The following is a 23,462-nucleotide window of genomic DNA, read 5'->3' as shown; positions in this document are numbered from 1 at the left end:
GAGATAGGGTTTGGGGGTTTCCTCTTGTTGTTTTTATTGTAGTTTAGAATAGAAGAGAAATAAGCAAAAGGTGTGTGCTGATGGGAGAAGACTCTAATAAGGAAAACTGAACATACAGGAAAGAGAAGAATGTCCAGTCTCAACTGTGACCCTCCAGGTTGCTGGGCAACCCTGTGGCTTCCAAAAGTCTGCCCTTTCATTCTCCATCACAGTTATTTCAGATCTTTCCACCCTCTTCCAACTTCTAACTTCACACCTCCTACTTCTTGAAAATATAAAAGGACAAAGAACCCCTCAAATGGAATTTCAAATTCTTATCACAAGTTTTCACCTTGATTCCATCTGTTCTTATCCCTCTTGAATGCCAAGCTTTCTCTCAACTCCAGTTATTCTTAACCTATGTACCACTCCTACTTCTTCCATGGCCTTTGGGACATTCCTATTCTCCCTATATCCTTCCTGCTTCTACAATGATTCTTCTCTGTCCTGGATCTATATTCCCCTGTCTCCATCTGTGACTTCTCCTTTCATCTAACTATAAAATCTATTTTCTTTTTATTGTATATTATACTTTTCTAAGCATTTTCTCACATCTCAATTTGATCCTGACTTAACTTGTTGAAACGAGAAGTCTCAACTATTGAGATATAAACATATAACATTTTTATCTTTTTCCACATATAACTAGCTACTCAGTTGAATCCTAAACTTGCTGAGTATGCTCAGTGAAATCCACAATTTTCAGTCACATTCAATTATCAAAATTTGATTTTTAAATCGTATCTTCAGACAATCTGCCTATTGTTGTCTGACAACCTAGAACAAGTGAGAATTAGATGGCCTTTAGCAGATGCCTGTGGTGGGGAAGAACATGGCTTATTTTCACAGAGTCGTTCCTCTCTTCCTCCTCTGTACCCCTTAACACTATCCTACATTCACAAACTTATGTCCCAGCCATAAGAGGCAGTTGTGGGAACAGAGCAATATTCCACTTATACAGCTTACCAGATATTAGTGATGGATCTTCAACAGTCATCAGCCAGTCCTTCTCCAGGGACTAAGATGATGCTGACCAACAACAGAGTCAAGTGCTGCCAGGCAGAGATGCATCCCTAATCCTTCTCTGGATCAATGTGAAGTGAGCAGTCCCTACTGGTCTCTGCAGTACATGGTAATTTCTGCACAGGGAGCATTCATGGTTCTCCAGGCAGTGGTCAGGTTCACCCTGGCTCCCACTGCCCAAAGCAAGATCTGCCTCAACTCCATCAGACGCTGGTATATTCTACTGACACCTAACCAAGTGTCCTCAAAGGAAGCCCCTATTACCCCAACATCTTCACCCGTGTCTACAGTCCTTCTCACAGAAACCATCAGACGCACGGGCGTCCTCTTTACTCGATCACTGACAAGCTCATCCTAGCTCCTTCCAAAGGAAGCTTACTACCCGTAAGTCCCTCTAAGCCCGGTTGGCATGAGCTACTCCAGCAAGCTTGTTATGCTATGAAACCTCTAAGGGAGATGCAGGTACCAGTCTCTATATTCCACGGGGTCCCCAGTATCCCAGAGCCACACAACCAGTTCCCCGCAAGTTGAAATGGAAAACAAGGAGTGGAGACTACACCCCAACAATATGATTTTTCTTAAAACATAAAAAAAGTTTTACATGCTGATAGTAACAATATTAATTGTGACAACCAAAGCATAAACTTGGATGATTTCAATCACTGTTCATTCTGAAACCTGTTTCTGTTGAGTCATACTTTTAAGTTAGTCTAAAACATATTTTGGCTGTTTCCAATTTTACAGGAAACACAGCTACTGTTTCAACATATAACTTTGCTTTGACTCTTTATATATTTCAAAGGTTAAATAATGAATTCCAGGATTTTTAACCATGTTCACTGTAAAAAAAGAAGCTGCCTCTGTAATCTTTCTATGAAGGTGTATCATCCTGATTTTTCTCAAAATAATTTTATTTAGTATAAATACTAAAAGGCTAGGCTTTCTAGTGCATTTTCAGAGACAGATTATGCTATGTATCTGTTTAACATCCTATTACAAACACAAGGCTATCTAAAATTAGAAAAAACACCTTACAATGACATCCCAATCCTACCCAGAGTTGTTTATGGTTAGCCATCAATCTCACTTTCCCCTCACGAGAGCTGATGAAGAGAGTGATAAGCATCTCAATAGAAAAGAGGCAATGTCCAATTAAAGACATTAAACATGAAACCAAAGAATGTGAAAATCTCACTAATGCCACCTACAGTCCCAATGGAGAATGCAGCCAAGAGAGATCTTGTAATAAATTGTGTGTGTGTGTGTGTGTGTGTGTGTGTACCTATCTTTTAATTTCTCACCTAGGACTATGTATCAAGGCAATATTCTACCAAATCTTGCACAGAATATAAAAGTACACAATCAGGTAACACAAACAACAAGGGTAATCTTAAAAACTCAAAACAAGAAAAACCTGATGCATTCACAGAAGCTGACAGTAGAATAGCGGCTGCAAATGATAGGGGAAATAGGGAGATGCTGGTAAAGTGTACAGACTTTCAGTTTTAAGATGAGTAAGTTCTGAGGATGTAGTGTATAGCATGGAGATTATAGTTAATACTGAAGGACTGCATACAGAGATAAATAATCAAGTTAGACAGAGCAAAAACTGGCAAATCTGACGTGAAATGGATTACAAAAACTTAAAGCAAACCTTACCTTACATTCCACCACACTTTGATCTGATTCACAAGTCACATAGATTTCATCTACTGCCCGGCGAAGATTGTCAAAAAGAAATGCCCAGTATCGAGCTCTTAGATCAACTTTCCGAGGGTGTCTTGTTTTAGTGGGACTTTTATCAAAGTGTTTATCTCCAGTTGTAGATGATGTCATTTTACAGTCTACTGTAGTGTTCTGATGAAATAAAACACGAAAAAAAATTTTTTTGATGCCTCCAGGAACTAGATTTTTTTATAAATCACATTTTTCAACATAAATACTTAAAAACATGATGCCCTTCTTTTCACCTTACATCATACTGAATTCACCAAAACAAAGCTTCTCATCTTAAATAAAACCAGCAGGTTTGTAATATCAATTACATGGCTCATTGAAAATTAGGATGATTTTAATGATGAATAGACTCTTGGTCAAAAAGAAGCACTAAAAGGGCTCCTGGTTTACTAAAATACGTGTATGGCACATTTAAATACATTAACAAATAACAGATACCCATTTCATCATTGTGAAATTGCTGGCATATATTCTTTTCATTTAGAAATGACATATTCTCTACTTATATTCGGTAGTAACTTTATCTTAAACCATTTTTCCACTAAAAGTAAAAATCAATATATAAACACAAAACAATTTACTAAAAACGAATGCTGATGAAGAAAACCAAGCATCAGCTGCAGAGCAGATTCACCAAATTACCTACGGCATTCAAATGACCCAGTCTTTCCTCAGCTGCACAGGCAGACTTTGGAAATACATGATTATATTCTATACTTTTACAGACTACCAAAGAATCATTCCACCACAAACATGAGTGTGTAGTTTATAGGAAGACTTGAACCTTCTCACTAGAAGTACAAACGAGTTGCTTTTCTCTCTGTGGCTACTTAAACTGATAAGTAAATAAATACTTGTACCACAGTTAGAACAGCAAACAATCCCAAGTTTCTTTGGATTGTCCTGTTTGTTGTAAGCCATTCCTATTAGCCTGTTTGTTTTCCCTTCTTCATATAAGAGTCCCAGAGTGAAGAACACCCAAAATAGAAGCTAATAGGCTTCAGTTTTGTTTTATGCTTTGGCCTTCAAAGTAACAGTGATTTCTATACTTCAAAACTCTTTTAGAGCCAGCCTTTGGCTTATACAGAATCTTCATTACCAAAAGGAAAGCAAACAAAACATTTACACACACAAAGACACGCACACTTAAGAGGCAGAGATGGAGTTGCTCATCCTCCTTCCACAGTCCCTCATCCAGATGAAGGCTGTCAGACCCAGCAAATAAAAATTAGTAAATATTTTATCTGACAGTCCTAATCCAGGCCCAAATTCTCAACACTCAGGCAATAAAATTTAAAGTAATCATCAACAACCCACAAAACCTTTGCCTTAACGGCTCTCCAAGTACTTTCCAACTCTAGTAGTAATGATTTAATTATGATGGCAAATATCCCCTTATACAAATTTTAAAGTATGTATTATTAACTGTACTTTACAGCTTAGAAAACTGAGATTTAGAGGCTGGTTTGTCCAAGATCACAGAGCCGCAGGGGACCATCTTCCAGTTAGAGCTCTGCAATTACACCACTGACTTCCCGTTACACTGCACCCCAAGGCCCTGTGCTAAAAGCCCTTTACCAGATATTCCAGACCATCTCACTTCTCTTCCTATATTCCACACAAACTTAAAACTCACTTGAATTTTCCTGAATTATACCTCCATCACAAACTTTATCTAGAATAATCAGCAAAGCACTAGTAGCTTCCTGTGAATTCAGACACTAATCTTAGTATGAAATTCTCAAAAACACTCTAACTCATTTTCACCCATTTATGTATTTACCCTACCATGTATCCATATGTATATTATTCAAATACTTTAACCAATCTTTCTTAAAACGCATAACAGGCAAAACTGCTTTCAAGTTAAGACGCTTGTGTTTTCTGTGATTGTTTTATGTGAGACTTCTATTAAGAAAGACTCTAGAAAGGAATAAATTACATCTAGGTAATTCCATCTGAAGGGCACTATGCAAATCTGACATTTAAGTTCGACAAAAATAGCGATACTTTATATTTGCATATTTATTTTATTTTATGAAGGGCTTTTTTTAATTGCAGGATAATTGCTTTACGCTTTCCCTGGAGACTCAGTGGTAAAGAATCAGCCTGCCAAGCAGGAGATGCAGGTTCGATCCCTGGGTTGGGAAGATCCCCTGAAGAAGGAAATGGCAACCTGCTCCAGTGTTTCTGCCTGAGAAATCCCGTGAACAGTGAAGCCTGGAGGGCTACAGTCCATGAGGTCGTAAAGCAACTAAACAACAACTGCTTTACAGTGCTGTGTTGGTTTCTGCTTATAACAATGTGAATCAGCTGTAAGTATACATATATGCCCTTCCTGCTGAGGCCCCCTTCTGCTCCCTATCCCACCCCTCCAGGTCATCACAGAGCATCAAGCTAAGCTCAATGTGCTATATAGCTGCTTCCCGCTAGCTACTATTTTACACATCGTAGTGTACATACATCAATGCTACTCTCTGAATTTGTTCCACCCTCTTGAAAACATATCATTTAATATTCAAAACAAAGTATTACTAATAAATACAGGACAAGTATTATTATCCCTATTTCATACATGACAAGACTAAGGCTTAGTAAGATTCAATCTGTTGACCCAGTCAAAAGGCTGAATGACAGAACTGGGACCAGAACCTAGACTTCCAACTTCTGCTTCACTGTTCACAGAACATTTCACAAAGCACCGAGCCCACAGTAAGTACCCATATAATGTTAGGTATGATTAGAGGGGGAAAGATAAAGAGGAAAAGAAATATGCTCAAAGAAAAATGTGAATAAAATACTGGCAAAACTGCCAAACACGTGAAGAAAGATAGAAGACACTTGTAAAATTTTCTGATAAGTCTGTATAAAGTTTAAAAATATATGGTTCTTTACCAACCACTGATAAAAATAATAGCAGTGATAATAATAATTGCAGCAGCACTTAACATTCATGGCATGCCTGTTATGCGCCAGGCACTGTGTTAAGCGCTTTCCATACAGCTATATTTCATTTAATCTTTGAGGTAATTATTACCATAGTTACTATTTTTTATTTACTTATTTATTGGCTGTGCTGGGTCTTCATTGCTGTGTGGGCTTTTCTCTAGTTGTGGCAAGTAGAGGTTACTCTCCAGTTGCAGTGTGCCGGCTTCTCACTGTGGTGGCTTCTCTTGCTGCAGAACATGGGCTCTAGGCATGAGAGCTTCAGCAGTTGCAGCATATGAGCTTAGTAGTTGCGGCTCCCAGGCTCTGCTGCTGCTGCTAAGTCACTTCAGTCGTGTCCAACTCTGTGTGACCCCATAGACGGAAGCCCACCAGGCTCCCCCGTCCCTGGGATTCTCCAGGCAAGAACACTGGAGTGGGTTGCCATTTCCTTCTCCAATGTGTGAAAGTGAAAAGTGAAAGTGAAGTTGCTCAGTCGTGTCCGACCCTTAGCGACCCCATGGACTGCAGCCTACCAGGCTCCTCCATCCATGGGATTCTCTAGGCAAGAGTACTGGAGTGGCTTGCCGTTGCCTTCTCCGCCCAGGCTCTGAGTACAGGCTCAATTGTGGCACAGAGGCTTAGTTGTCCCAAGACATGTGGGACCTTTCTGGACCTGGGATTGAACTCATGTCTCCTGCTTTGGCAGGCAGATTCTCTACCACTGAGCCACCAGGGAAGTCCATCATAGTTATTACTATTAGCTCCATTTTTTACAGGAGAAAACTTCAGTTCAGTTCAATTCAGTTCAGTTGCTCAGTCGTGTCCGACTCTCCGCGACCCCATGAATCACAGCACACCAGGCCTCCCTGTCCATCACCAACTCCCAGAGTTCACTCAAACTGATGTCCACAGAGTTGGTAATGCCATCCAGCCATCTCATTCTCTGTCGTCCCCTTCTCCTCCCACCCCCAACCTTTCCCAGCATCAGAGTCTTTTCCAGTGAGTCAACTCGTCGCATGAGGTGGCCAAAGTATTGCAGTTTCAGGTGTAACTAAATTAAATGATAAACCCAAAGTCTAACACTAAAAGACAAAGCCAAGATTCAAAATTAGGTAACTGTTTCATTAACAACATCGATTGGATCATCGAAAAAGCAAGAGAGTTCCAGAAAAACATCTATTTCTGCTTTATTGACTACACCAAAGCCTCTGACTGTGTGGATCACAACAAACTGTGGAAAATTCTGAATGAGATTCTGAATGAGATGGGAATACCAGACCACCTGACCTGCCTCCAAATCTGTCAGGAAGCAAGAATTAGAACCGGACATGGAACAACAGACTGGTTCCAAATTAGGAAAGGAATATGTCAAAGCTGTGTATTGTCACCCTGCTTATTTAACTCTGCATAGAGTACATCATGTGAAATGCTGGGCTGGATGAAACACAAGCTGGAATCAAGATTGCCAGGAGAAATATCAATAACCTCAGATAAGCAGATGACACCACCCCTTATGGCAGAAAGCGAAGAAGAACTAAAGAGCCTCTCGATGAAAGTGAAAGAGAACAGTGAAAAAGTTGGCTTAAAGCTCAACATTCAGAAAACTAACATCATGGCATCTGGCCCCATCACTTCATGGCAAACAGATGGGAAAACAATGGAAACACTGAGACTTTATTTTCTGGGGCTCCAAAACCACTGTAAATGTTGACTGCAGCCATGAAATTAAAAAGATGCTTGCTCCTTGGAAGAAAAGCTATGACACTCCTAGGCAGCATATTAGAAAGCAGAGACATTATTTTGCCAACAAAGATCCGTCTAGTCAAAGCTATGGTTTTTCCAGTAGTCATGTATGGGTGTGAGAGCTGGACTATAAAGAAAGCTGATTGCCGAAGAACTGATGCTTTTGAACTGTGGTGTTGGAGAAGACTCTTGAGAGTCCCTTGGACTGCAAGGAGATCCAACCAGTCCATCCTAAAGGAGATCAGTCCTGGGTGTTCATTGGAAGGACTGATGCTGAAGCTGAAACTCCAATACTTTGGCCACCTCATGTGAAGAACAAACTCATTTGAAAAGACACTGATGTTGGGAAAGATTGAAGGTGGGATGAAAAGGGGATGACAGAGGATGGTTGGATGGCTGGATGGTTGGATGGCATCACTAATGTGATGGACTTGAGTTTGAGTAGGCTCCAGGAGTTGGTGATGGACAGGACAGGACAGGGAGGACTGGCATGCTGTAGTCCATGAGGCTGCAAAGAGTTGAATATGACTGAGTGACTGAACTGATCTCATTGCTATGGCTTCCTGTGCCTGTTTCCAAGGTATGCAACAGAAGACAAAGCGATCTAAACTTCTAGAAAAAGCTAAACACAACTGAACTTCATGTTTTAAATAAAATTCAAAATAACATGCTATATACTAATTTAATCAATCACTTTTGAGAGAAAACAAGGAAGAAAGAAAGAAAAAGAGAGGGAAAGGGGAAGGAGAAAACTGAAATTTCTCACTTCCCTCTCTTAGAACTCTTGTCAACTCCCCCTGATAGTCTGACAAAGCCTATGGACTTAAACGTCTGGCAACAACTGATCTTTTTACTGTCTCCATATTTAGTCTTTTCCAAAACATCTTAAGGTTGGAATCATACAGTATGCAACCTTTTGAGATTGGCTGTGGTGCTGGAGAAGACTCTTGAGAGTCCCTTGGACTGCAAGGAAATCCAACCAGTCCATTCTAAAGGAGATCAATCCTGGATGTTCATTGGAAGGACTGATGCTAAAGCTGAAACTCCAATACTTTGGCCACCTCATGCGACAAGTTGAGTCACTGGAAAAGACTCTGATGCTGGGAGGGGTTGGGGGCGGGAGGAGAAGGGGACGACAGAGAATGAGATTTCTGGATGGCATCACCGACTCTGTGGACATGAGTTTGAGTGAACTCCGGGAGTTGGTGACGGACAGGGAGGCCTGGCGTGCTGTGATTCATGGGGTCGCGGAGAGTCGGACACGACTGAACGACTGAACTGAACTGAACTGATACAACAATATACAATTAATTTCCTCTATGTCTTTTCATGGCCTAATAGATCATTTCTTTCTAGAGCTGAAAAATATTCCATTGTCTAGATGTACCACAGTTTATTTATCCATTCATCTACTGAACAACATCTTAGTAGGTTCCAAGTTTCACCAATTATAAAGAAGGCTGCTGTAAATCCACGTACATGATTTGGTGGAGACATAAGCTTTCAACTCATCTTCATCTATACCAAGGGCATGACTGCTGAATCACAAGGTAAGAGTTATTTACTTTTTTAAGAAACTGCCAAACTGTATTCCCAAGTGGCTGAATTCTCACTCTGAATTCCCACCAGAATTGAATGAGAGTTTCTATGGCTCTTCATCCTCACCAGCGATTGGAGCTGTCAAGAGTTCCCAAGTGATGGTAGCTCATCGTTTTAATTTGCATTTCCCTGATAGCATATGATGTGGCATACATTTTCATATGCTATTTGTACACCCTCTTTGATGAGCTGGTTGTTAAGGTCTTTAGCTCATTTTTCAATCAGGTTGTTTCTTACTGTTGAGTTTTAAGAGTTCTTTGTATATTTTGGATAACAGCTATCTCATGTTAACAGATGTTATTGGACATCTTTCATTGGATGTCTTTTTCCAAATATATTCTCCCAAGTCTGTGACTTGTCTTCTCATTTTTTTAACATTGTCTTTTGCAGAAGTTTTTAATTTTAATGAAATCCAGCTTATCAATGATTTCTTTCAGGAATCATGCCTTTACCAATCAAGTCATTATCATACCCAAGGTCTTTTAGGTTTTTCTCCAACGTTATCAGCTAGGAGTTTTTACACTTTTTCATTTAAGGTCAATGGTTCATTTTGAGTTAATTTTTGTGAAGAATGTAAGGTCTGTGTCTGGACTCTTTTTTTTTTTTTTTCATATAGATGTTCAGCTGTTCCAGCACTATTTGTTGAAAAGACTATTTTTGCACCATTGTATTGGCTTTGCTCCTTTGTCAAAGGTCAGTTGACTATTATGTGGGTCCATTCCTGGGCTTTCTATTCTGTTCCATATATCTATTTGTCTTTTCTTGTGCCAATATCATCCTGCCTTGATTACTGTAGCTTTATAGTAAGTTCTTGTAGTTGGTTGGTGTCAGTCTTCCAATTTTGTTCTTCTCCTTCAATACTGTGTTGCCTATTCTGTGTCTTTTGCTTTGCCATATACACATTAGAAGAAGTTTATTGATACCTATAAAATAATTTGCTGGGATTGTATCAACTATATTCTTCAAAATGGAAAGAAATGATATCCTGACAATATTGAGTCTTCCTATTCATGAACATGGAACATCTCTCCATTCATTTAGTGCTTTAATTTCACTCAAAGTTTTATCATTTTCCTCATATAAATCTTCTATATATTCTGTTAAATTTATACCTACCTATTTAATTTTGAGGAGTGCTGATATAAAGTGGTACTATGCATTTAATTTCAATTACCACTAACTCATTGGTGGTACACAAGAAAGCAACTGACTTTTGTATGTTAATCTTGCAACCCTCTATAATTAATTACTAGTTACAGGAGTTTTTTGGTTGATTCTTTCAGATTTCTTACATAGATGATCATGTCATCTATGAACAAAGACGGTTTTATTTCTTCCTTCCCAATTTGTTTACCTTGTATTCCCTTTTCTTGTATTATTGCATGAACTAGAACTTCTATCACAATGTTGGAAAGCAACGCCTCATAACTGACCTTAGTGGGAAAGCTTCTAGTTTCTCCCATTAGTATCACGTTAGCTGTAGGGTTTTGTTTTGTTTTTTTTTAATTAAGTTGAAGAAGTTCCCCTCTATTCCTAGTCTGTTAAAAAGATTTTTATCATCTTTTATAGTTGGAGAATTTAGTCAAATTTTTTTCCTGCATCTGTTGATATAATAACAGGATTTTTTCTTTTTTAGCCTGTTGTTGTGATGAATTCCATTGATTTATATTCAAATGATGAACCAACCTTGCACATTTGGGATAAATCCCACTTGCTCATGGTGTCATTCTTTTTAAATCTTGTGGGATATGACTTGCTAATATTTTGTTGAGGATTTTTATATCTGTGTTCATGAGAGTCACTGCAGTTTTCTTATAATGGCTTTGTCTGGTTTTGGTGTTAGAGTAATGTCAGCCTCATAAAATGAGTTAGGAAGTATTCCCTCTGCTTCTGCCCTCTAAAATGGACTATAGAGAATTTATATAATTTCTTTCTAAAATGCTTGGTAGGATTCAACAATGAATCCATCTCAGCCTGGTGCTTTCTGTTTTGGAAGGTTATTAATTATTGACTTAATCTCTTTAACAGATTTAGTTATTCAGAGTGTCTATTTCATCTTGAGTGAGTTTTCAAAGATTATGTGTTTCAAGCAATCAGTTCATTTAGTCCTGGTTATCTGTGACAAAGGGTTATTCATAGTATTCTTTTATTATCCCCCTTTAATGCCCATGGCATCTGGACAGAAATGAATAACTAGGGACATGAAATAGGACTTTGGAGCAGAATTAGCCATATAGGGAGAGTGGTCATAAAGGTCAAAAGAGCCTATTCAACATAACTGATACTCTTCTCCAGCTACATTCAAATTCATGAGTGCAGAGCAGAACAGGTATAAAGGTGGCTATAATGAGGACAGCTTTGTCAAACATGAACTACAAAGGGACAGGGTAGCCAGACAGTCGGGAGAATATGCAAGAACATAATTATGACAGACAAACCACAGAATCTCAGGTGGATTTCAAGGAAAGTGTGGCCATATGAAGTGTTCAGTTCAGTCGCTCAGTCATGTCCAACTCTTTTGCAACCCCATGGACTGCAGCACGCCAGGCTTCCCTGTCCATCACCAACTCTCAGAGCTTACTCAAAACTCATTTCCATCCTGTCTGTGATGTTATCCAACCATCTCATCCTCTTTCATCCCATTCTCCTCCTGCCTTCAATCCTTCCCAGCATCAGGGTCATTTCCAATGAATCAGTTCTTCGCATCAGGTGGCCAAAGTATTAGAATTTCAGCTTCAGCATCAGTCCTTCCAATGAATATTCAGGACTGATTTCCTTTAGGATGGACTGGTTGGATCTCCTTGCAGTCCAACGGACTCTCAAGAGTCTTCTCCAACACCACAGTTCAAAAGCATCAATTCTTCAGTGCTCAGCTTTCTTTATAGTCCAACTATCACATCCATACATGACTGCAGGAAAAACCATAGCTTTGAAGGTAAAGTAATGTCTCTGATTTTAATATGCTGTCTAGGATTGTCATAATTTTTCTTCCAAGGAGCAAGCATCTTTCAATTTCGTGGCTGCAGTCATCATCTGCAGTGATTTTGGAGCCCAAAACAATAAAGTCTCTCAGTGTTTCCATTGTTTCCCCATCTGTTTGTCATGAAGTGATGGGACGGGATGCCATGATCTTCATTTTCTGAATGCTGAGTTTTAAGCCAACTTTTTCACTGTTCTCTTTCACTTTCATCAAGAGGCTCTTTAGTTCTTCTTCCACCATAAAGGTGGTGTCATCTGCATATCTGAGGTTACTTATATTTCTCCTGGCAATCTTGATTCCAGTTTGTGCTTCATCCACCCCGGCATTTAGCAAGATGTACTCTGCATAGAAGTTAAATAAGCAGGATGATAATATACAGCCTTGATGTACTCCTTTCCCGATTTGGAACCAGTCTGTTGTTCCATGTTCAGTTCTAACTCTTGCTTCTTGAACTGCATACAGATCTCTCAAGAGGCAGGTCAGGTGGTCTGGTATTCCCATCTCTTTCAGAATTTTCCACAGTTTGTTGTGATCCACACAGTCAAAGGCTTTGGCATAGTCAATAAAGCAAAAGTAGATGTTTTTCTGAAACGCTTGCTTTTTTGATGATCCAACAGATGTTAGCAATTTGATCTCCGGTTCCTCTACCTTGTCTAAATCCAGTTTGAACATATAGAAGATTACAGTTCACGGACTGTTGAAGCTGGCTTGGAGAATTTTGAGCATTACTTTGCTAGCGTCTGAGATGAGTGCAATTGTGCAGTAGTTTGAACATTCTTTGGCATTTTTCTTTGGGATTGGAATGAAAACTGATCTTTTCCAGTCCATGGCCACTGCTGAGTTTTCCAAATTTGCTGGCATATAGAGTGCAGCACTTTAACAGCCTCACCTTTTAGTATTTAAAATAGCTCAGCTGGAATTCCATTACCTGCACTAGATTTGTTTGTAGTGATGCTTCCTAAGGCCCACTTAATTTCACATTCCAGGATATTTGGCTCTAGGTGAGTGATCATACCATCGTGGTTATCTGGGTCATTAAGATCTTTTTTGTATAGTTCTGTGTATTCTTGCCACCTCTTTTTAATATCTTCTGCTTCTGTTAGGTCCATACCATTTCTGTCCTTTATTGTGCCCATCTTTGCATGAAATGTTCCCTTAGTATCTCTAATTTTCTTGAAGAGATCTCTAGTCTTTCCCATTCTATTGTTTTCCTTATATGGAGTACAAGGGATAATGAAAGGGTGGTAGGATCAGTAAATTATAGATTGCAAGGAATCTATAGACTACAAAGAATTATTAGAGTCACATGATCAGAGAGAAAAAGGAAGAAAGAAAAATGACAGGTAGAAGAGGGATGGCTGAGATTGAGATCCTAGAAGGAGAGTCACTGCTAGTGAGAACAAGGCAAGACCATAGGAATGAGCAGAAGACAAAACCACTGGAGGAAAGAAATGTAAGACATTTAGAGGATAGCAAATGGTAGAGTGCGCACACTGAGCCTGAAAATTATACCTTCAAGAAATACAGAGAAGTGACCTGGAATTCTATTTAAGTGCTGCAACAAGAAGGGGAAGCAGGTGGTATAGCCTGATGGCATGTGCTTCAAATTTGATGAGTTTTAGGAGATGGGACAAAGACTGCCTGAAATACCAGTGAGGAAGAAGCAGGAAACATAACCTACCTCTAGGATCAGAGGTAGGAGTGCTGTGGCGGTAAGGTGGGAGGGAAACAACTGCTACTTAAAACAACTGGAAGAAACAGCATCCCCACAGGTGAGTTAGCATTTAGCTAGAACAAGTAGGTAAAGGGAACGTTCAGAGAAAAGAGGAACAAAGAAAATTTTGCTGATGATAAACCTACTTCTAAAGGGCAAAGTAGTAGAATTTCATGAGTAATGCAGAGATATTTCCCTGATAACTACTGAAATGGAGCATCTTTTCATAAGTTTACAGGCTATTCAAGTTTCCCCCATTTTTTATCGGGTTACTTGCCCTTTTAGTGATGAATTTTAGCTTTATAAAGTCTTAATATATGGTATCTTCTCCCAGTCAGACTCATCTTAAGTTTTTTAGTATATAAATTTTAATATATCCATCAACAATGCTTTTGTCTTATCTAAGAAAGCTTCTTGTAATTCAATGTCATAAATATATCCTTCCAGATAATTTAAATTTTTTATTTTCTCATTTGTTCTTTAGCCCATCAATAATTTATTTTTTATATTATGTAAATATAATCTTATATTTTATTTGTAATTTAATTGCATTACCATCAGAGAACAGGTTGTGTCTGGATTCTATACTCTTGTCTGACTTCTATTTACTGAGACTTCTTTATAACCTAGGAAGTGATCAATTTTTGCATATGCTTTGTGTACATTATTTGAGTGTCAATGAATATACACACACACACATACATGTATGTATTTATATGAGCTCAAGCATAATTGTATCTTAATTCTATATTTGTGCCATTTTTTCTGCTTAATCTATCAGTTTCTGAGTAAAGGATATTAAAATTTACCACTATGATCATGAATACACCTTTCCCCCTTGTAATTCTATTAAACTGAGCTTTAAATATTTCAAGTCTATGCTGTTAGGTACCTAAAATATTTGTACTTTTATACTCCTTATATGATTATTCATTTACCATTATATAATTTCCTTCTTTCTGTTATCAATGCTTTTCATGTTGAATTTCACCTTGTTTGATATGAATACTACTATTCTAGCTTTGCTGCTGCTGCTGCTAAGTCACTTCAGTCGTGTCCGACTCTGTGTGACCCCATAGACGGAAGCCCACCAGGCTCCCCCGTCCCTGGGATTCTCCAGGCAAGAACACTGGAGTGGGTTGCCATTTCCTTCTCCAATGTGTGAAAGTGAAAAGTGAAAGTGAAGTCGCTCAGTCGGGTCCGACCCTTAGCAACCCCACGGACTGCAGCCTACCAGGCTCCTCCATCCATGGGATTTTCTAGGCAATAGTACTGGAGTGGCTTGCCATTGCCTTCTCCGATTCTAGCTTTAGAGTACATCTAAAACATAAAGTATTTTGCCTGGATTTTTTTTCTCTTTGTTTCAAACCTTTCCTTGACATTTTAAATGTGTCTCTTATAAGCAGTTGCTTTTCTGTTGCTCAGTCATTCAGTCATATCTGACTCTTTGCAATCCCATGGACTGCAGCATGCCAGGCTTCCCTTTCTTTCACCATCTCCTGAAGCTTGCTCAAACTCATGTCCATCGAGTCGGTAATGACATACAATCATCTCGTCCTCTGTCGTCTCCTTCTCCTCCTGCATCAGGGTCTTTTCTAATGACTCTCCTCTTCACATCAGGTGGCCAAAGTATTGGGCTTCAGTTTCAGCATCAGTCCTTCCAATGAATACTCAGGGTTGACTTCCTTTAGGATTGACTGTTTTGATCTCCTTAGCTGTCCAAGGGACTCTCAAGAGTCTTCTCCAACATCACAATTCAAAAGCATCAATTCTTCGGTGCTTAGCCTTCTTTATGGTCCAACTCACATCCATATATAACTACTGGAAAAACCAAAGCTTTAACTATACAGACCTTTGTCAGCAAAGTAATGTGTCTGCTTTTTAACACGCTGTCTAGGTTTGTCATAGCTTTTCTTCCAAGGAGCAAGTGTCTTTTAATTTCCTGGCTGCAATCACCGCAGTGATCTGCGGAGCCCAAGAAAATAGTCTGTCACTGTTTCTCCACTGTTTCCCCATCTAGTTGCCATGAAGTAATGGGACCAGATGCCATGATCTTATTAGTATTTTGAATGTTGAGTTTGAAGCCAGCTTTTTCACTCTCCTCTTTCACTTTCAAGAGACTCTTCAGTTCCTCTTTGCTTTCAGCCATAAGGGTAGTGTCATCTGCATATCTGAGGTTATTGATATTTCTCCCAGCAATCTTAAATTAAGCAGTAGATAGTTCAATTTAAAATGAGAGGTTTAATTCAACCATCTTGACTGTTAGGAACTGAATTTAGTCAGTTTACATGTATTATGCTTGCTAAAATATTAATATTTAGTATCTACCACTATCTTTTGTGTTTTTCACTTACTATGATTTTTCCTCTTTTTTTTCTTTCTCTTGTCTTCTATTTAGTTTTAAGTGAAAGTCACTCAGTCGTGTTTGACTCTTTGCAACTCCACGACTATACAGTCCATGGAATTCTCCAGGCAAGAATACCAGAGTCAGCAGCCACTCCCTTCTCCAGGGGATCATCCCAGCCCAGGGATCGAACCCAGGTCTCCTGCATTGCAAAAAGATTCTTTAACATCTGAGCCACCAGGAAAGCCCAAGAATACTGGAGTGGGTAAGCTTTGGTTTATTCACTTTCTCTTTTCCTCTGTTTATTTGGAAATCGTGCCCACCTGTTTTCTTTCTTTAGTAGCTAGCCTTAAACAAAGACTCCTTCTTAAAGAAGACAAGGATTTTATCACACTAACTTCCCTCTAAACTCCTACAATCTATCTTCTATGTCTTAATATTGTTTGAAGATTGTAGCTCCACATTTCTAAATTTAACTGTGTCAGTGTTTTTTTTAAAACATCAATAGTTAATGAGATTTACTGACATATTTTACAACTATCTTTTTATCTAGCTCCCTCCTCCAGGTTACCTTTTCTTCTCTGCTGAAGTACATCTTTAACAGTCCTTTCACTAACACGGTCTGTAGGTGGCACACCCGCAGCATCTGTACATCTAAATATGGCTTTATTTCACTCTTGCAGGTGAATTATCACTTGAATGGGCACAGAATTCTCGATTGAAAGTCACTTCCCCTTGTAACTGCAGATACTGCTCCGCTCCTCTTTGGTTCACAACAAGGGTTATTGTTATTCCTCTGCGGTTTTGTTACTTTCTGGGGTTTTAAGAGTTTTATCCTTAACTCTAACATTTTGCGGGTTCTCTAGAATGTGCATGCATGCTAAGTTGCTCAGTCATGTTTGACTCTGTGCAACTCTTTCTGTCCATGAGATTCTCCAGGCAAGTATACTGGAGTGGGTTTCCATTTCCTCCTCCAGGGGATCCAGGACTGGCAGGGGGGTTCTTCACCACAGCCCTTCTCTACAATGTATCTAAGTATAAATCTATTTTTATTTAGCCTGCTCAGCTCTATAGTTTCCCTCTTGAGAACTCAAAGTAAGGAAAATGTCAACAGTATTTTCTCCAAATATTGCATGCCCACTATTCATCCTCTATTTCAAAAGTCCTAGAAGGCATATGTTAGAATTTCTCAATCAATTTCTCTTTCCTATTTTCCATCTCTTCAGTTCTCTGAGATATGTTCTAAATCCTCTTAAGTAATATCTTTCAATTCGTAAATTCTCTCTTTAATCTCTTTTTTCATTATATCGTTTATTCTTACTAATTGTAGGTTTTAAAAATTTCACTGACATTTTCATTTCTAAGATGTTCACTTTTATCTATAAATGTTCAAAATTAACATTCATCTTTCATTTCAGAATTTTCCTTTTTTATATTTCATCTTTCCTTTGAGGAATTTAAACTCATTTATTTGAAAATCCTCTTTCAAAAAATGACCTTTTGGGCCTTCCCTGATGGCTCAGTAGTAAAGAATCCACCTAGCAATGCAGGAGACATGGGCCTGTTCGGGGAAGATTCATGTGCCTCAGAGCAACTAAGCCCGTGTGCCACATGGGCTTACATATTTAGCCTACGTTCCGGAGCCCAAAATACTGAAGCCCATGTGCTCTAGAGCCTGTGCTCTGCAACAAGAGAAGCCACTCCAATAAGAGCCCACACACCACAACTACAGAGTAGCTCCCACTGGCCACAACTAGAGAAAAGCCCACACAGCAATGAAGACCCAGCACAGCCAAAAATAAATAAATTAATAGACTGTTAAAAAGTGACCTTTTTACATTACCTCATCTCTCATTTGTGGAATATGTTGTTTACATCTTATTTTTTTTTCCTCATGTGCTTTGATATTTTATTTTGCAATCTTATTTTGCATTTGTTTCTTTTACTTTAGCTTTCCACTTTGCTCACGCTCACTACATGTGTACTAGTTTTATGGTTACCACCATTTGGCCCACCATGGTCCCACTTTCAGAGGTCTTTTATTGGGGACTTAAAGCTCTCACCCTTCAAGAATATAGCAGACTTAGTCATGAGCCAGAGGGCCACCCTCTTTTACTGCTTCAGATGTCAGTTATCACAGGCCACAAGCCCAGGCTGATTGTAGCATTCTTTGTCTCCTAGTGCAGAACATTGCACAAACCTAAAGTTTTATACCATGAGTCTGGATCTGTTTTCCCTCTCCAGTCAGGGTGTTTCAGCCTTCTTATCCCATAGGACTTGCCTAGTAAGTGTGTGTCCCCAACTCCATTTACCTGTGAATATTTTTGTTTGTTTCACTCCTGATCCACTGGGATTTTTATTTTTGAAAATCCTTTGTCTCTTTAATTTAAAAAAAAATACTGTATGGCAGAAACCAACTCAATATGGTAAAGCAAATTTAAAAATACATTAAAAAAAAGAAAAAAACCTTGTGGAAATTAGCTACTGAATATTACACACTAAAAAAAATATGCCTCTTGTGTATGAGAAGTGGGGAATATTTTATGGACTCACAATGCCACCTTCATTGTAAGTCCATGTTTTCTTTACGCATAGTTTTTCATTTACATAATACATATTGGTATATTTGATAACATCAAACTAAAATTGTTTGAAAAGGTCAGAGAAAATACCTATAGATTACAAAGCTAACTATAAATATGCAAAAACATTTTTAAAAATAAGGTAGGCTTGTGTTCAAAGATTCTAGTAGAATAATTTGAAAAATTTTAGATTCAATACATCTTGATTATCCTACAATTGAAAGGCATCATTATACTGAGAAAATAGATCACAGAAGAACTCACAAATATGGGATGTGCCACAGAGGAGTTCAGTTCAGTTCAGTTCAGTCACTCAGTCGTGTCCGACTCTCCGCGACCCCATGAATCACAGCACGCCAGGCCTCCCTATCCATCACCAACTCCCGGAGTACACTCAAACTCATGTCCACAGAGTCGGTGATGCCATCCAGCCATCTCATTCTCCGTCGTCCCCTTCTCCTCCCGCCCCCAACCTTTCCCAGCATCAGAGTCTTTTCCAGTGAGTCAGCTCGTTGCATGAGGTGGCCAAAGTATTGCAGTTTCAGCTTTAGCATCAGTCCCTCCAATGAACACCCAATGTAAAATGTAGAAACTGATGGAAGGGGTTCAAATCTTGGCTGTGTTACAAACTAGTAAGTTACACAAACTCTCTCTACCTCAGCTTCCTCATTTGTAAATGAAGATAATAATAATGCCTATAACATCAAAGGGTTGTTATAAGAAGGAAATTAATCTATGCAAAGTATTTAGTACAAGTTACACACATAACATGCTATACACATGTGTTAAATAAAAGTTCTTACATTAAACTTTTATATGAAGATAAAACATAATATCCAAATCCTGAAACAGTAGATTTATAACTGAAATTAAAAACAAAAAAATAAAGTTATATATGCTGTACCTGTTTTGCTGCTTTATGAGTGCCTTGAATTGTCCTCTTTGATTTTCCACCAGTTTGACATTTAGATTTTCCTTAAGGCAAAAATAGATAAATATATAGATAAATATATCTATCAACAAATTGATAATATAAAACTGAGCTATGCAAATCTTCCAGGCATACTAACATCTAATCCCCTTCCACAGACCATAGACTAATCTATACATGGTGGAAACAGTGGCAGACTTTATTTTTGGGGGCTCCAAAATCACTGCAGATGGTAACTGCGGCCATGAAATTAAAAGACGCTTACTCCTTGGAAGGAAAGTTATGCCCAACCTAGACAGCATACTAAAAGGCAGAGATTACTATGCCAACAAAGGTCCATCTAGTCAAAGCTATGGTTTTTCCAGTAGTCATGTATGGATGTGAGAGTTGGACTATAAAGAAAGCTAAGCACCAAAGAATTGATGTTTTTGAACTGTGGTGTCGGAGAAGACTCTTGAGAGTCCCTTTGGACTGCAAGGAGATCCAACCAGTCTATCCTAAAAGAGATCAGTCCTGAATGTTCACTGGAAGGACTGATGTTGAAGCGGAAACTCCAATATTCTGGCCACCTGATGCGAAGAACCAACTCATCTGAAAAGACCCTGATGCTGGGAAAAATTGAAGGCGGGAGGAGAAGGGGATGACAGAGGATGAGATAGTTGGATGGCATCACTGACTCAATGGACATAAGTTTCAGTAAACTCTGGGAGCTGGCGATGGACAGGGGGGCCTGGTGTGCTGCAGTCCATGAGGTCTCAAAGAGTCAGACCTGACTGAGCGACTGAACTGAACTGGCCAATATGAACTACAGATAATAAAAAACAAATTTCCAAGGTACCAGAGACTGTTTTAATTGACTGGCTTTCTTAGAACAGGAAAAAATCAGATGGTCTGACAATTTAAAAAAAAGTCAAATGAGTGATACCCTTCAACTTACATACAACTCTTTTGAAAATACTTTTTGAATTCAAATTTTGACAATAAAATTAAGAATACATTTTTTACCATTTAAAAACTCAGTATTTCCTGGTCACTATGCTTGACCCCCCAAATTGTATGTAACTATTTTATATTGTTAGGTTAACCATGTTCCCATTTATGGTATTCAATTGTAATTATCTTTTATTTTTTTGTCTGGCTACTGATTTTGAAAACTGATAAATATCTTTCATCACTGTGATTATGTAATTATTACTCACTTAATACCATTGTATAATGACTGGTACATAGAAAAATAATAGAATTCTTTATCACCAGAACTACCATTTAATAGAAAAACCTGTAATCACTTTTTAAAATCCAGATGCATATCAGATTATCTTGGAATTTTTTGAAAAGTACAAATGCCCAGGTATTGTTTTTCCTTCACCAGAGCTCCAGATGTGTTTCTAAACAACTGGACTATAGAGGATCTTTTACTTTCATCTAGTTTGTTTCACTTTTCCTATTTCATATTCAGTGCTCCCATTTCATTTAGTTTACGTTTTCCAATTTCTCCATCTCTTTTTTTTTATGTTCTTTCTGAAGCCTTTATCAAATGTAGTAGAAAAGCTCTTGTATAAATAAAATGCATAATATATATTTTAGAAAACTTAGGAATTTTTGCCTAACAAAAAATTTGTGACATTTTGATTCCACTTGTTTTTGCTGTTCAGTTGCTCAGTCGTGTCTGACTCTTTGCGACCCCATGGACTGCAGCACACCAGGCTTCCCTGTCCTTCAACATCTCCCGGAGTTTGTGCAAACTCATGTCCATTGAGTCAGTGATGTGGTCCTCTTCTCCCGCTGCCTTCAATTTTTCCCAGCATCAGGGTCTTCTCTAACAAATCAGCTCTTCACATCAAGTGGTCAAAGTATTAGAGCTTCAGCTTCAGCATCAGTCCTTCCAATGAATATTCAGGACTGACTTCCTTTAGGATTGACTAGTTTGATTTCCTTGCAGTTCAATGGATTCTCAAGAGCCTTCTCCAACATCACAGTTCGAAAACATCAATTCTTCAGCCCTCAGCATTCTTTATGGTCCAACTCTCACATCTGTTAAATGACTACTAGGAAAACCACAGCCTTGACTAGACGGACCTTTGCTGGCAAAACGATGTCTCTGCTTTTTAATATGCTGTCTAGGTTTGTCATAGACTAAAAGAGGAAGCGCCTTCTAATTTCATGGCTGCAGTCACCATCCGCAGTGATCTGCAGAGCCCAAGAAAATAAAGTCTGTCATTGTTTCCAATGTTTCTCGATCTATTTGTTATGAAGTGAGGGGACCAGATGCCATTAACTTCGTTTTCTGAATGTTGAGTTTTAAGCCAGCTTTTTCACTCTTTTTCACCTTCATCACTTGTTTGACTTAGTATAAATAGAATGCTAGATTTCTAATTTAAAAATTAGATATGCAACAAGCAACAAAGGTTTACTATATAGCACAGGGCTTCCCTGGTGGCTCAGACAGTAAAGAATCTGCCTGTAATGCGGGAGACCCAGGTTCGATCCCTGGGTCGGGAAGTTACCCTGGAGAAGGAAATGGCAACCCACTCCAGTATTCTTGCCTGGAGAATTCCAAGGACAGAGGAGCCTGGTGGGCTACAGTTCATGGGGTTGGGAAGAGTTGGACATGACTCAGTGACTTTCACAGGGAACCATATTCTGTATCTTGTAACTTATAGTGGAAAATAATTTCAGAAAGAATATATGTGTATGTGTATAACTGAATCACACACAAAAAAAGAATTCTACTTTTTGAAATTTAGTAATATTTACCTTTTTGTCAGTTTTTCTAAATGTTCTATGGACATCTAACTACAACATATGAGATACTAAATGTTAAAGATATTTGTAGAGATATAAGATTAATATAAATTAATACAAATAGAAATCTATTATAAAGTATTAATGACATCATTTAAAGTGTTCCTATTCTTATTTTTTTGTATTTGATAAAATATTCACAGAGAAATGTTAATATGTCTCACTATGATTATATATATATATTTATCTTTTCCCTTATATTTCTTCTGATTTTTGCTTTATGTATCTTGTTTCTGATGGTTTGTGACATCTATCTTCTTTGTGGATTGGACCTTTTATCATTAAAAATATTCATCTTTGTTTCATTTAAAAATAAAATAAAAAATAAAAACTATTTTCTGTTTTAATTTATCTGATTTATGAAATATAGTTTCACTTTGAAAAGGGAGATTCTCGGTTCTTTTGTATTTCTGCAGTTAGAGCTATCTCACTTGCTCTTTTTAAGGAAGACACTACTGTTTTATAATCATTCTATTCTTGAGAATTATTGCAAAACAGGAGTAAAATTCTGTAATGTACAACAGAATAACTTTCCTTTCTGCAAAATAATTTTGAGCCAGGACAGCTGAAACAGTAAGAATGAAGTGAGCCATAACACCTACTAATACTTTATCTGCACATCAGTGGGCCTGTCTCACTGTTCTACCAGGGTTAGAGGCAGAGAACTCTTTACTTCCCTACACAGCTGTTTATTCATCCTTTCATCAGAGAAGAATGTACCAGAAGGCTTTTCAGAATATCCAGTAGAATAATCAGCTTAAAACAAGTACCAAAGGAAACAGGAATAAAACAAAGAACAGAAGAAAACTTTTAAAAATTGAATTATTAGCCTCAGAAATATCTGCATATAGCCATAAAAGAATGAGCTATTTCTTAAAAAGCAAAAATAAAGGTTATTCTGTAAGTGGCAACATTTTAACAATATAAAATAATCCTTATTAAAAATTATGATATGAACATTCTTCCCTTGTCATTATTATAGATATTCAGAAAGTTCTAGGTCTCTATGCTCTCATTTTCGTTATTTTGCAGTAAGC

At 38.2% G+C, this 23,462-nt stretch overlaps 1 protein-coding gene across 4 annotated transcripts in view; it reads right to left on the bottom strand.

The window, feature by feature from the left end:
* Nucleotides 1–23,462, bottom strand: part of SCAPER (S-phase cyclin A associated protein in the ER) — a 420,138-nt gene that overhangs the window by 356,105 nt on the left and 40,571 nt on the right. For all 4 annotated transcript variants that reach the window (XM_055418057.2, XM_055418061.2, XM_055418059.2 and 1 more), the window contains exons 4-5: nt 19,594–19,664; nt 2,722–2,919 (exon numbers count right to left, since the gene is read on the bottom strand). In XM_055418057.2, the coding sequence (XP_055274032.1) occupies nt 2,722–2,919; nt 19,594–19,664 (269 nt within the window). The remainder of the gene's footprint in view (nt 1–2,721; nt 2,920–19,593; nt 19,665–23,462) is intronic.

This window comes from Moschus berezovskii, chromosome 21, assembly GCF_049115385.1.
Source record: "Moschus berezovskii isolate FMDL1 chromosome 21, NW_MosBer_1.0, whole genome shotgun sequence".
Classification (NCBI taxonomy): domain Eukaryota; kingdom Metazoa; phylum Chordata; class Mammalia; order Artiodactyla; family Moschidae; genus Moschus; species Moschus berezovskii.
Note: the sequence above shows the minus strand (reverse complement) of the source record. Positions and strands in the feature narration are given on the sequence as shown.